The following is a 13,089-nucleotide window of genomic DNA, read 5'->3' on the forward strand; positions in this document are numbered from 1 at the left end:
ACTTTCCTTCCTATTTTTCTCTATCTTCTGTCTTTTATTTAGCTCCTCCTCCTCATCTTTTATCATATTTATTTCCTCTTTCATCTCTATATCTATCTCCAGCTGTTCTCTCCTTTTTTTCCTCGCTTTCTTTCCTCTTTACTGAACCTCGCCTTTCATTACTCTCCTCTTCCATATCTACTTTTTATCTCTTTCCTCTTTCTTCTTTTATTTACTTCCAAGGCTTTCCTCCATTCACGTTCTATTCTCTTCAATGTTTGTTTTCATTACTCTTCTATTCCATATCTCTACTTTTTATCTCTTTCCTCTTTCTTCTTTCATCTACCTCCAGTCTTTCCTCTTTCATTCACGTTCTATTCTCCTCCATGTCTGTTTTCTTCTTATTATTATTACGCCTCTCTCCTAATCCAAAAATATCATAAACTATACCAAACACCTTATTTTCCCCTTCATATTCCTTTTTTGGCATTTTTACCTTTTCCCAATCCAGACGAAAAAACATAACCAACCCGCACTCCATTTTCTCTCTCATCTTCCTTTTCTTCACATCACTCAACCCCAAAATGATCATAACCTACATACCTTTGCCGTCTACTTTCCCATCACTCTATTGTAACGTTTCCCCGCCCTTCGTTCCCATACTCATTTCCACCTAAAACACTGGAGGATATTGCCGTATAATGGATCCATATCTCCCCATTTCCCTTCCCCTTCAGGCCTCCTTTTACCCATTACCTGATAGCTCTTTGATCCATCTGTATCTATTTTTCGTCTTGTATCTATGTTCTTCGGTGGTCCAGTGCAACACGACTGACGCCTTTAAAAACAAGCTCGATCGCCACTTCCTTCAATTTGATATTTGCTGAAGTAGAAATGCAAAGTCTTGGTGCCATGAGATCAATATGATTTCATTTAGGTTTAAGGACAGCCCACCTGGTCTGGGCCATAGTGTCTGTGTTGTCTGAATATCTATGTAAATCTATATATGTATAATCTTTTGAAGCCTCAATCTATCTATAATGACTACCCTTTTTATTCGGTTCTTCCTTCAGTTCAATCAACAGTTTCACATTACATACATTAGCAACTCTTTATTTCTTATCCATCGTTTTTTTACTTCTTTGACAACCCTTTCTTTTAAGGCCTTGATCACCATATTTCATAATTTTCTTTCCTTTTCTGTCTTCTTCCAGTCTTTATCAACAGCCTCTCTTTACATTACATCCATTAACATCTCATATTTTCTATTCATCGTCATCACTTTCTTGGCTACCCATTGTTTTAAGTCCTTGATCACCACATTTCATAATTTTCTTAACTTTTCTGTCTTCTTCCAGTCTCCATCAAGAGCCTCCCTCACATTACATCCATTAAAATCTCATATTTCCCATTCTTCGTTTTTACTTCCTTGGCAACCCATTTTTTCTTAAGTTCTCGGTCACCATATTATATTTTCCTTTACTATCGCGTCTTCCTTCAGCTCCGTCAACAGCCTCTCTTCACATTACATCCATTAACATCTTATATTTCCTATTCTTCGTTTTTCACTTCCTTGGCTGCCCGTTTTTTCTTAAGTTCTCGGTCACCATATTATATTTTCCTTTCCTGTCGCGTCTTCCTTTAGCTCCATCAAGAGCTTCCCTCACATTACATCCATTAACATCTTATATTTCCCGTCCGCAGTCTTTACTTTCTCGACTATCCATTTTTTTCTTGTCCTCGGTCACCATATTATATTTTCTTCTTCCTGTTCCGTCTTCCTTCAGCTCCATCAACCTTCCTCACTTTTTTCATGTTTTCTTTTTTTTCTCAGTTTTTCGAGCTTCTTTATTAACTCCACATCAAAGAACGGTATTTTTTTTCATCCGTCCGGTTTCGCTTTTAATTTTCAAGCACTCCCTCTCTCGTTTTCTTTACCAGGTGATTTTATGTTTTCGTTTTATTTTCTTTATTAATTTCTGGTTCTCACGCCATGGATCCCACTCGCTTTTAAACTACCGACTTATTCCAATGCATTTACGACCTAGTTACGTATTTTCCACTGTCTTGAAACTACATCTTCTTCCTGACCTCTATTCCCCTCTATCCTGAAACCTTGTGATCTTCCTTTCTTAGATTCTGGTTCTCACGTCATGGATTCCAGTCGCTTTTAAACTACCGACTTATTCCAATGCATTTACGACCCAGTTACGTATTTTCCACTGTCTTGAAACTATATCCTCTCCCTGACCTCTCTTCCCCTCTATCTTGAAACCATGTGCTCCTTCTGGTCTTTGTTTTCTTTTTCTTATACATTTACCACCCAGTTACTTATTTTCCACCGTCTTGAAACTATATGCTCTCTCTGACCTCTCATCCCCTCTATCTTGAAACCATGGGAACCTACTGGCCTTTGTTTTCCCCGTGTTGAAACCGTATCCATCTCTTAACTTCTATTTCCCTCCATCTTGAACCACATCCACCTTTTTGGCCTTTATTCTGGCGTTTCAGTCACACACTTCTTGTTTTCTCTCGCCTGTTCACTACCCCAACCTTATCAATGACTCCCAGCATCCCATTATATTCCCTCTCGCCAGTAGCTCCGTCTCTCCCCCTTCGTTTTCCTCTATACTAACCAGCTACCACACCAACCATTCCCTCCTCGCTCATTCACTTCATTCACTCGCTGTTCTCCTTCGCCAGTTCACTACCCCGAACCTTCACCATCTTATCAGTGACGCCCAGCATCCCATTACATTCCCTTGCAACCAGTAGCTCCGTTTCTCCTCCTCCATTATGCCCTACACTAACTCCCACGCCAACCATTCCCTCCCCGCTTATTCAGTTCATTCACTCACTGTTCTCCCTCTCTTACTCACCACTCCAAAGCTCCACCACCCCGTTCATATGACTCCCAGCATCACAATACATTCCCTCACACCAGTTGCCCCGTTTCTCCCCTTCCGTTTTGCCCTATACTAACAAACTCCCACACCTACCATTCCCACCTCAGGAACACGGCAATCCCCGCCCTATCACGGCCCTCTGGAGCAACACGCGAGCCTCTAAAACCTCCTCGACACGCCGTTCTTCACTGTTTTATTACATTTTTTTCCTCGCGTTATTTCCCCCGAAGCGCGCGTTCTCCTCGATGGAAAGAAACGAGCCAGGCAGACTATGTAGGCAGGCTGGCAGGCAGGCGGGCGGGTGTATTCGATGCGGCTGCTTTCCCCAACCGCGCCGCCTCCACCTTTGAATTCCTGCCTTTATGCTTGTCTTGACTCTTGTGTAGCGGCTGAGAGGAAAGAAGAGGGAGGGAGAGAGGGACGGGGAGGGAGAGGGAAGGTTGGGAAAGACTGAGATGAAAAGGGAACTGGAGAAAGTGATGATGGAGGGATGAGGAGAAAGTGTAACCCCAGGAGAGAGAGAGAGAGAGAGAGAGAGAGAGAGAGAGAGAGAGAGAGAGAGAGAGAGAGAGAGAGAGAGAGAGAGAGAGAAGGCTTGCTTGTAGATAAAAAAGGGAATGCTGAAGTGAGACAGACAGACAGACAGACAGAGAAAGGGGAACTGAGATAAAAGAAGTCTCAAGAAAAGGAGGAGGAAGATGGAAAAGGAACAAAGAAAGCAAAAAAAAACTGAAGAAAAGATGAAAAAGCAGAAAGCAAAGGAACTATTGAAGAAAAGCAAGAATGGAAAAGAAGAGAAAAAACAAAAGAATGAAAAAAAAAGAAAAAAAAGAGAAAATGGTGGACTGGTTAGGAGGACAGGATGAAAGGTAGACGGGAAGGATTGCGTAAGAACGGAGGGAAGGAAGAAAGGGAAGAGGAGGAAGAAGAAGAAGTAGAAGGGGAGGAAACCTAAGATGACAGGAGGAAGGTGGAAGGAAGGAAGTAACGGCGGCCTGTGGAGGAGGAGGAGGAGGAGGAGGAGGAGGGAAGGAAGGGAAGAGTGGCGGAGATAAGACTAGGCGGAAGTGTGGGAGGGAGGGACGGAAGAATGGAGAGAGAGAGAGAGAGAGAGAGAGAGAGAGAGAGAGAGAGAGAGAGAGAGAGAGAGAGAGAGAGAGAGAGAGAGAGAGAGAGAGAGAGAGAGGCAGCGACGGGTGTGAGAAGGGAGCAAAGAGGTGGATGGCAGTGAGCATTATTATCGTTTTCTTTTTCATTTCTCCACGAGCGAGCATTCGAGGGGGGTCTTGGGTGTTGCGACAGGCGGAAGAAAGAGAGAAAACACATACAGCTTTTTTCCCTTCCTTGAATATCTCGAAGTGCAGGTGTGAAGGCTGAGAGGAAAGGTGGTGTCACGCGTGCAAAACCCCGAGGAGGATGTCGTAAGCTTAGAGCAAGGAGGAAGGAGAGGAAGGAAGGAGGAAGAGGTGGTAGCTGGCAGGCTGATGCCTCCTGTGTGGAGGGTTTTCGGTAAATGTCTAGACGTGTGCAAAACCTTGAGGATATGTGTGTGTTGTTGGAAGGGAAGGGGAATGAAGGGGTAGGAGAGGAGGGGAAGGGGAAGCTTAGTAAGGGGAAGGAAGGAGGGGAAAGGGAAGCTTGGGAAGAGGAAGGAAGAAAGGCTTACGAAGGAACAGGACGAGGAGTAAGGTGAAGGAGAGAAGGGAGGGAAGAAAGGGACTTGGGGAAGGTAAAGGAAAATGAAACTGAGGAAGAAGGAACCAAAGGCGGAAAGGAGGGGAAGGAAGAAGGAAAGGCGGCTTGGGAAGGAGACATTAGAAGAAAAAGAAAATGAAAACTGAAGAAGGAGAAAAAGACGAAGTAGAAAAGCAGAGAAAAAGGAAACAAATAAGAATATGAAAAAATAAAAAAACGAAAAATAAAAGGAAAATCAAGAACCAGAAGGAAGGAAAGGAGGGAAGGACGGATATATAATGAAAAGTAGAAATAAAGAAGAAGAAAAAGGAAAGACGAAACTAAACTTAAGCAATAGAGAAGAAAGAAGGAAGGGAGGAGGTTGAGGAGGTGAAGGAAATTGAAAAAGAGTAGAATTAAGGAAAGGAGGAAGGGAAGGACGGACGTACATTGAGAAGTAAAACCCAAAGAAGAAGAAAAAAGGGAGACTCAACCAAAACAAAAACAACACTAAAGAAGGGAGAAGAAGAAGGTGAAGGCGAGTCTGAAAGAGTAGCCCCATTGACGCTCCTATTGGCGGGCTTGGATAATCACGTAATTTCCATGGTGACGTCATTAATCTGCTTTATCGTAATGGGCCGCATAAACGAGCGACGCCATCATCCGCCTTATCGTAATTGGGCGAATGGTCCGCGATGGGCTTATAACGTAAGCCAAGAGACAGCCAATGGGAGGGCTTCTAGGAGCGTGACGTCATGGTCTACTTGGGAAGGGGGGGTGGGGGGAGGGGGGTCTTCTAGTGTTGTATGTGTTTGTTTGTGTGTGTGAGTGGAACTTTTTATTTAGTGTAATGGTATTTGTTTTGGGGGTCGGTGAAGGTACTTTTTTGGGGGTAAGACAGTACTTTTTGGCGTGACTGTACTTTTTTGAGGCAGGTCGGTACTTTGTTGTGGTATGAAGATACTTATTTTAGTGTATAGGTAGGAAGCTTCCCCCCACCCACCCCCCAAACACACACACACACACACACACACACACACACACACACACACACACACACACACTTCCATTCTTCCTCATTCCTTTACTCATTCCCTTCTTCCCTTCTCTCCTCTCCCTCTTTCTCACCCTCCTTTACCCTCTCCCTCCTACCCTTCATCACTCCCCCCTCACTCACACTCTCACGCCTACCCTTCCTTTCTTATTCATCTCCTTCCTTCTCCATCTTCCTCTCTACTCATCTTCCCTTATCATCACACTCCTTCCTTCCTTCTTTCCTTCCTTATCTCCCGCTTTTAACTCCTTCCTTCCTCCTCCATTCTTTCCTTCCCTTCACCACTCCGTCATTTTCCTCAGTGTGTTCCTTCCCTCACCACTAATGTCCTAACTCTCCCTAACTCTCACTTTCACGTCCTGTCACTCTCCCTTTTCTTCACTCACCTGTAGAACTTGTCGCCTCCTCTCCACCTGGCGTCCCCGGTGTCGCAGGAGAGTGCCGGCGCCAGGCTGGGCACCACGTCCCGACTGGTCTCGTCCTGTAGGTGACCGTGCAGCCCCCAGCCGAAGACCAGCATGGCGTTCTCGATCTCCTCAATGAGCGCGACCTCCGTGGTCTCGAAGTGCACGCCTGTTGGGAGAGATGGGGAGAGTGTGAGGGATGGAGCATAATGAGGGAGATGACATGACGGTGGGGGTGGAGGAAGGGGGGAAGGTGTGAAGGAGGAATATGTTAGAAGAAGAAAGGGGTTGAGAGCGAGAGATAAGGAAGGAAGGAATGAAGGAGGGTTGTAATAAGGGAATATAGATAGGGAGAAGGAGGAAGATGATGGAGGAAGAAAGGAGTTGAGAGCGGGAGATAAGAAAGGAAGGAAGGAAGGAGGGTGGCGATAAGGGAAAATGAGAAAGGAGGAAGATGGAGAAGGCGGGAGATGAACAAGAAAGAGACTGTGATGGAGGAATATGAAGAATTGAGGAATTTGGTCACACATGGAAACATTGAAGAACAGTAAGCAGAAAACCTGTTGGCTCATTACGACGCTGTCTACTTTAATACTTGATACGACGATAACAAAGACCACAAAGGAATAAGTTTGCTTTAGAGTTCTCATACACATAACAAGGAAGGCTAGTATGTTATGATATTCGATTACTACCTTATTTTTTCTTCTTCGCATGTGTGTGTGTGTGGGTGGGGGGGGGGGGGTGTAGGTGTGGGTGCGTGGGTGTGGGTGTGGGTGGGGGTGTCTGTGTGTGTGTGACTTAATCAATTCGCCAGCCACTTGAGTGACCTGCGAAACGGATTAATTAAAGCACTTTTGTACTTCGGCGCGGGTGCGTTCAGTTCACCCTTGACGCAGCGACGTGACGATCAATGCGATTCTTAAAGGAGTTGATCGTTTCCTCACCAATTGTATCTTTACGGAGAAAGGAAAAGGAAACTGAGGAAGAAGGAACCAAAGGCGGGAAGAAGGGGAAGGAAGAAGGAAAGGCGGCTTGAGAAGGAGACATTAGAAGAAAAAGAAAATGAAAACTGAAGAAGAAGAAGAAGAAGAAGACGAAGTAGAAAAGGAGAATGAAAAAGAAAAGAAAAAGGAGACAAATAAGAATACGAAAAAATAAGAAAACGAAAAAGAAAAAGGAAAAGAACATCAAGAAGTAGAAGTAGAAAAGGAGACAGCTCAAGGGCACAAAAAACAGGAAACAAAAAAACCCTCACTGGCGTTGTCCCCCCAAACCCCGTTCAGGAAGAAGAAAACAAAAGAAAAACAAAAACAAAAAAAAAGGAAAAGAAGGAGAAAGAAAAAAAATGAAGAAGAAAAAACGAAGGAAAAGGATGAGGAGGAAGTGGAAGAGGAGGAGAAGGAAGAAGAGGAAGATGATGAGGATGAGGAAAAGGAGGAAGTGAAGGAGGAATAAGATGAGAAATAGAAGGATTAAAATAGAGAGGCCAGAGTCATTTGCAGAGGTGTCTTGATGCTTCCCTCTGAAAACTGTTGAAGTCGTAGGCAATCACGGTTTCTTACTCTCACCTCAGTCTCCCTCATTTTCTGACCGTCTGTTTCACCCCCTCACAGATTCTCGCGTGACCTCACATTCTGCTCCATTCCCTGACAGTCTTTCAAACCTCCACAATTTGCCACGATCCATAACATATTTTGGTTCACTTACTCTCAGTCGTTTCCCTCATGACCTTTGACCTCTATGGAGATATATAATTTGACAACGATTTGATGCTAGTAACGAAATGTCATTGTTGGTCACTGTTACTTAAGACCACGAGAACAAAGGAATAAGTTTGCTTTAGACTATTCACTCACATAGAAAAAGAAGGCAAGTAGGCTATGTTATGATATATTCGATTACTACCTTATTTTTTCTTCTTCGCATATGTGTGTGTGTGTGTGTGTGTGTGTGTGTGTGTGTGTGTATGAGAGAAATGGAAAAGATCAAGGTATCTACGCACGGGAAGGTATTACTAATCATACTGACGAGGAGAGGATGGTCCTTTTTTGCTGTGTCGGGGCATTGGGCGGCTTCCTGGGTCCCCTTCACTCTTTTGATACGCGTTGTAGGGAAGGCGAGGAAAGGGGACGGCAAGGGGACGGCGAGATGAGTGTTCCGAATGTGGGGCTGACAAGACTCTTACGGCGGGGGCAACATTACAGTTCTGCCTCTTAAGGGTGATGGTGCAGGCTACTCAGGGACACCGATTACGTGGATATATTATTTATTTTCTGCACCTGACCGTGTGCTGTGGTGGTGGTGGTGGTGGTGCTGGTGGTGGTGATGGTGGTGGTGAGGAAGAGGAGGTTGAAGAAGAAGAAGAAGAAAAAGAAAAAGGATGAGGAGGAGAAGAAGGCAGAGGAGGAGGTGGAAGAGGAGGAGGAATAGGAGAAGGAAGAGAATGATGAAGAGGAAGAGGAGAAGAAGAAAGGCAAGGAGGAGGAAGTGAAGGAGGAATAAGATGAGAAATAGAAGGCTTAAAAGGAGGAGGAAGAGGAAGACGAGAAGACGAGGAAGAGGAAGACGAGGAGAACGAAAAGGAGGAAGAGGAGGAGGAGGAGGAGGAAGAGAGATACATAATTAGATAGAAAAAGAAAAAAAGTTAAAAGTTTGCAACCATTTAAAACCGAAGAGGAAGAAAGCTCTAAGTTAAGGAGAGACGCCGCAGCATCCTCTCCCCTGCCACTCTCCCTTCCTTCCTTTGTCACCTGGTCAATTAGCAAAACACCTGGAGCCTCTCAGACCAATGGAAAGTTTAGGCCGTGTGTGTGTGTGTGTGTGTGTGTGTGTGTGTGTGTGTGTGTGTGTCCATCCTGCTTACTTTCTACCTTGCTCCTTCCTTCTCTTCCTTTCCTTCTTTTCCTCCTTTTTCTCTCTCACTTCCCTTCTTTTTCCTTCGTTCCTTCGTTCGTTTTATTATTCACTCCCTCCCTTCCCTTCCCTTCCCTTCTCTTCCCTTCCCTTCCCTTCCCTTCCCTTCCCTTTCTTTCATTTATACCTCCCTTCCTTCCCTTCCCTTCCCTTTCCTTCCCTTCCCTTCCCTTCCTTTCCCTTTACTTTGCTTCCTTCCCTTTCCTTCCTTTAATTTATCCCTCCCTTTCTTCACTTTCCTTCCCTTCCTCTTTTCCTATAATTCCATTTCTGTTCATCTCTTCCCTCCTTCCTCTCTTCCTCTGCGTCCCTTCCTACATTACTGCTCCTCTTCTCTTCCTTACTCTACGTCTACTTTTCCGTACGAGATCACTGTCTTGGAGTTGTGGCTTACGAGGACAATACTGGGATTCGAACATGGCTCACATCTCTCTTCTAAAAGTTTGATTGACGCCCCGACCCACTCAGCCACCGCCTCTCCCTCGTGATGTATTTATGTAAGAGATTTTTTTTTAAGTCTTCTTCCCCACTGTGATGTTTTTTTTCGTATTTTTTTGTCGGTTATATTTCCCATTTACGATGTGGCGGCAGACGGTCGGGTCGGGTCGGGTCGGGTCGGCGTCTCAGTCCCTCACATCGTTAATATTCTCTCTGCCGCTTCTTGCTTTTTTCCGAGTCCTCATCTCCTCTTTTAATACGTTTTTTTTTTTTTTTTTTTTTTTTTTTTTGTTTTTTTTTAAGCTGCTGCGATTTCATTCCCGGTTTTTCGTTTTCTGTTTTTCTTTTTCTTTCCTTTTCAGTTTTTTTCTTCATTGTTTTTGTTTTTGGCTGATGTGATTTATCTTTTTTTTCTTCCTCCCTCGCTATTTTTCTTTCGTTTATTGCACTTTCTTTATCATCTTTCTTCTTTCCTCTTTCTTTCCCTTTCATTTTCAGAGATATTTTTCTTTTGTTTGATAATTTTTTGGTCATGTAATTTATCTTTTTTTTTCTCCCTCGCCCACTATCTTTCCCTATTCCCTTTTTCTTTTCCCTCTTTCCTCTTTCCTCTTTCTTTCCCTTTCCTTTTCAGAGATATTTTTCTTTTGTTTGATAATTTTTTGGTCATGTAATTTATCTTTTTTTTCTCCCTCGCTCGCTAGCTTTCTTTCCCTATTCCCTTTTTCTTTTCCCTCTTTCTTCTTTCCTCTTTCTTTCCCTTTCATTTTCAGAGATATTTTTCTTTTGTTTGATAATTTTTTGGTCATGTAATTTATCTTTTTTTTCTCCCTCGCCCACTATCTTTTTTTCCCCATTCCCTTTTTCTTTTCCCTCTTTCCTCTTTCCTCTTTCTTTCCCTTTCCTTTTCAGTGATATTTTTCTTTTGTTTGATATTTTTTTTGTGATGTAATTTATCTTTTTTTCTCCCTCGCTCGCTTGCTTTCTTTCCCTATTCCTTTTTTTCTTTTCTCTCTTTCCTCTTTCCCCTTTCCTCTTTCTTTCCCTTTCCTTTTCAGAGATTTTTTTTATAAGGGTGATGTAATTTCTCCTTTTTTTTCTCTCTCGCTATCTTTCTTTCCCTATTCCTTTTTATTTTTCCTCTTTCCTCTTTCTTTTCCTTTCCTATTCAAAGTTTTTTTTCCCTTCTTTTATTTATATTTTCGGGGGGGTGATGTAATTCCTCTCTTTTTTCTCTCTCTATCTTTCTTTTCGTTTTCTTTTTGCATTATTTCTCTCGTCCATATTTCTCTCTTACTCACTTTCCTTTTCGTAGATTATTTTCCTATGTTTTATTCTTTTTTTGGGGGGGTTGTGATATAACCTCTTTTTTTTCTTTCTTTCTTTGTCATCTTTCTTTTGTTTCTTGCAATTTTCCCTTTCCTTCTCAGACATTATTTTCCTTTTGCTTTATTTCATTTTTGAGAGAGTGACATAATTTCCTCTTTTTTTCATTCTCTTCCTCTTTCTTCCTCTTTCTTTCGTCTCTTACATTTTCTCTTGTCCGCATTTCTCTCGTTTTCTGTTGCTTCTTTCTTTCTTTCTGCTCTTCATCATCGCTATGTTTTCTTTTTCCCTTTCGTGTTTTTCTTATTTATTTATTTTATTTCATCCTCCCTCCCTCCTTCTCCTGTCCCTCTCTCTTTTCTTTTATTCTTTTCTTTTCAGCCGCTGTTTTATTTTTGTTTCTTATTCACTTTCTCTGATATGTTTGCTTGCTCTCTCTCTCTCTCTCTCTCTCTCTCTCTCTTTTTTCTCCTTATTCCGCAAGATGGCAGTTCCCTTCATCCGTTTAAGCCTCCCATCAGCCCCATTCTTCGGCTCATCTCCTTCAACAACAGATATAAATAGCCTTCCCTTCCCTTTCTGGCCGATCGCTGGAGTCGAGAATCCTTGAATGAGACGCACAATAAAATAGGCTTTCAAGAGGCTCTTTGGAGGATTTGTCTAGATTATCATGTTGACGAAAACCATTAACTTCTTTGGCGCCCTCTGTCTGTTTATCTGTATGTATGTGTGCGTTTGTGTGGTTATGTATCTCTCTTTCACCTGGATCTTCGCCATTATATCGGTTCCTCCGGCTATAGCTTTACGTTCTGCCTCTTATCGTGGGTTCTGATCTTCGTTGCCTTCTTCGTCGTCCTTTGCGAAGCCCGCGTGGCTCTTCAGATGCGCTTCGAAGTCGCTCTTGCAAAGGTTATCTGGTCCGCTGTTGGGTTGTCTTTGTTTTGATCGCTACACTCAGTTTGGTCATTTTACAATCATTCTTTTAATCTACCTCTTGTCCCCTTCTTCCTTTTTCAAGCTGTTGTTTTTCTTCACCTTGTTCTTTGTGTATTGCTGGCATATAACGTTTTAAGGCAGTTTTTGTATTGTCTAAAGAAGATATAATAAGAAACGGTTGCATCAGCGGAAGATTCAGCACATTATCGGGAACATTAGCGAGAAGATTCATAACCTCTTTGCAGACTTCTGGTTGTTGTTGTTGCCTAGGATCGGATTCTGTGTACACTAATCCCTCACGTAGCTTGTTCTTATCAATTTTGTTTTCCTTCTTATTTTCCTTCTGTCCATTGTGTGTCTTTTTCTATCATTCTATGTCAACAAGCTCATTCAATTTTACCTTTCTATCTATTTTTCTTTCTTGTTTCTTCTTAGGGGCTTCGTGGCGCAGTGGTTAGCACACTCGACTCACAACCGAGAGAGCCCGGGTTCGATTCCCGGGCGGAGTGGAAAAATTTGGGCGGCATTTCCGATACCTGTCCACCCAGCAGTGAATGGGTACCAGGTATTAATCGGGGGCTGTGTCCTGTTTCCTGGGATCTATTTCCTTCTCCTATAATTCCTTCCCCTTCTGTCTCTCTCCGGCATATGACCACAGATGTTGCGCCGACTTAACGAAACTTTCCAAACTTTTTCCGCCTGGTTTGTGCCGTCTCCTCGCGGCGGTCCCCTTAGCCTGGAGCCAGATAGTCGAAGGTTCTGTTACTGGAGGACTCGTGGGTAATCTTCAGGCCCTTGACGTCGGGAGTACACGCGAGTCAGACGTTGGTGTGTCTCAGGGGTCAGGACATCCCGGCAAGCCTTCACGTTCAGCGTTGCCAAATTGTCGTACACACCGTATTGCATTTTCGTAGTTTCTGACTGATATCTATAGCAAAAACAAACAAACAAACATCAGTAAATAACAGTTTTAACGCCAACTTTAATATTCTTTCGTTATTTGTGTAGGTACGGGAGTTTGAGGCCTGAAAACGATAAACATAATGTGGTGAATACGATAATCTGGCAACGCTGCTCACGATCGCTCCCTCCTCCTCCTTCTGCGGCTTCTTCGTACCCTCGTTGTTGTTGTTGTTAGTGATGGTGGTGGTGGTGGTGGTAGTGGGGGTTGTAGTGATGCCAGATTTGTTGTTTTGTTGTTATTTTGTGATAGTTTTTCTCGTTTTCTTGTTCTTTTTCATGTTTTTATTGCTCTTTTTACTCACTACACTTCTCCACCTCCTCCTTCTTAGTCTCGTATTCCTCTTTTTCCAAACACAAGAGAAAAAAAAAGAAAAAAGGACGAGAAAAAAATAAGGAAAAAAAGTAGGAAGAGAAGAAGAAAAGAAAGAGAAAAGAAAAAAAGAAGATTAAAAAAGAACAAGAACAAGAGGAAGCAAAGGAAGAAGAAAAAAAG

At 43.0% G+C, this 13,089-nt stretch overlaps 1 protein-coding gene across 2 annotated transcripts in view; it reads right to left on the bottom strand.

Moving 5' to 3' along the window:
* The window catches only part of LOC127001480 (glutamate receptor ionotropic, NMDA 2B-like), a 204,719-nt gene that overhangs the window by 94,903 nt on the left and 96,727 nt on the right, over positions 1-13,089 (bottom strand). For both annotated transcript variants that reach the window (XR_007755303.1, XM_050866034.1), the window contains exon 6: positions 6,000-6,186. Coding sequence is in view for 1 of the 2 variants with exons in the window: in XM_050866034.1 (XP_050721991.1) it covers positions 6,000-6,186 (187 nt within the window). In the remaining variant the exon portion in view is untranslated. The remainder of the gene's footprint in view (positions 1-5,999; positions 6,187-13,089) is intronic.

This window comes from Eriocheir sinensis, chromosome 21 (assembly GCF_024679095.1).
Source record: "Eriocheir sinensis breed Jianghai 21 chromosome 21, ASM2467909v1, whole genome shotgun sequence".
NCBI lineage: Eukaryota > Metazoa > Arthropoda > Malacostraca > Decapoda > Varunidae > Eriocheir > Eriocheir sinensis.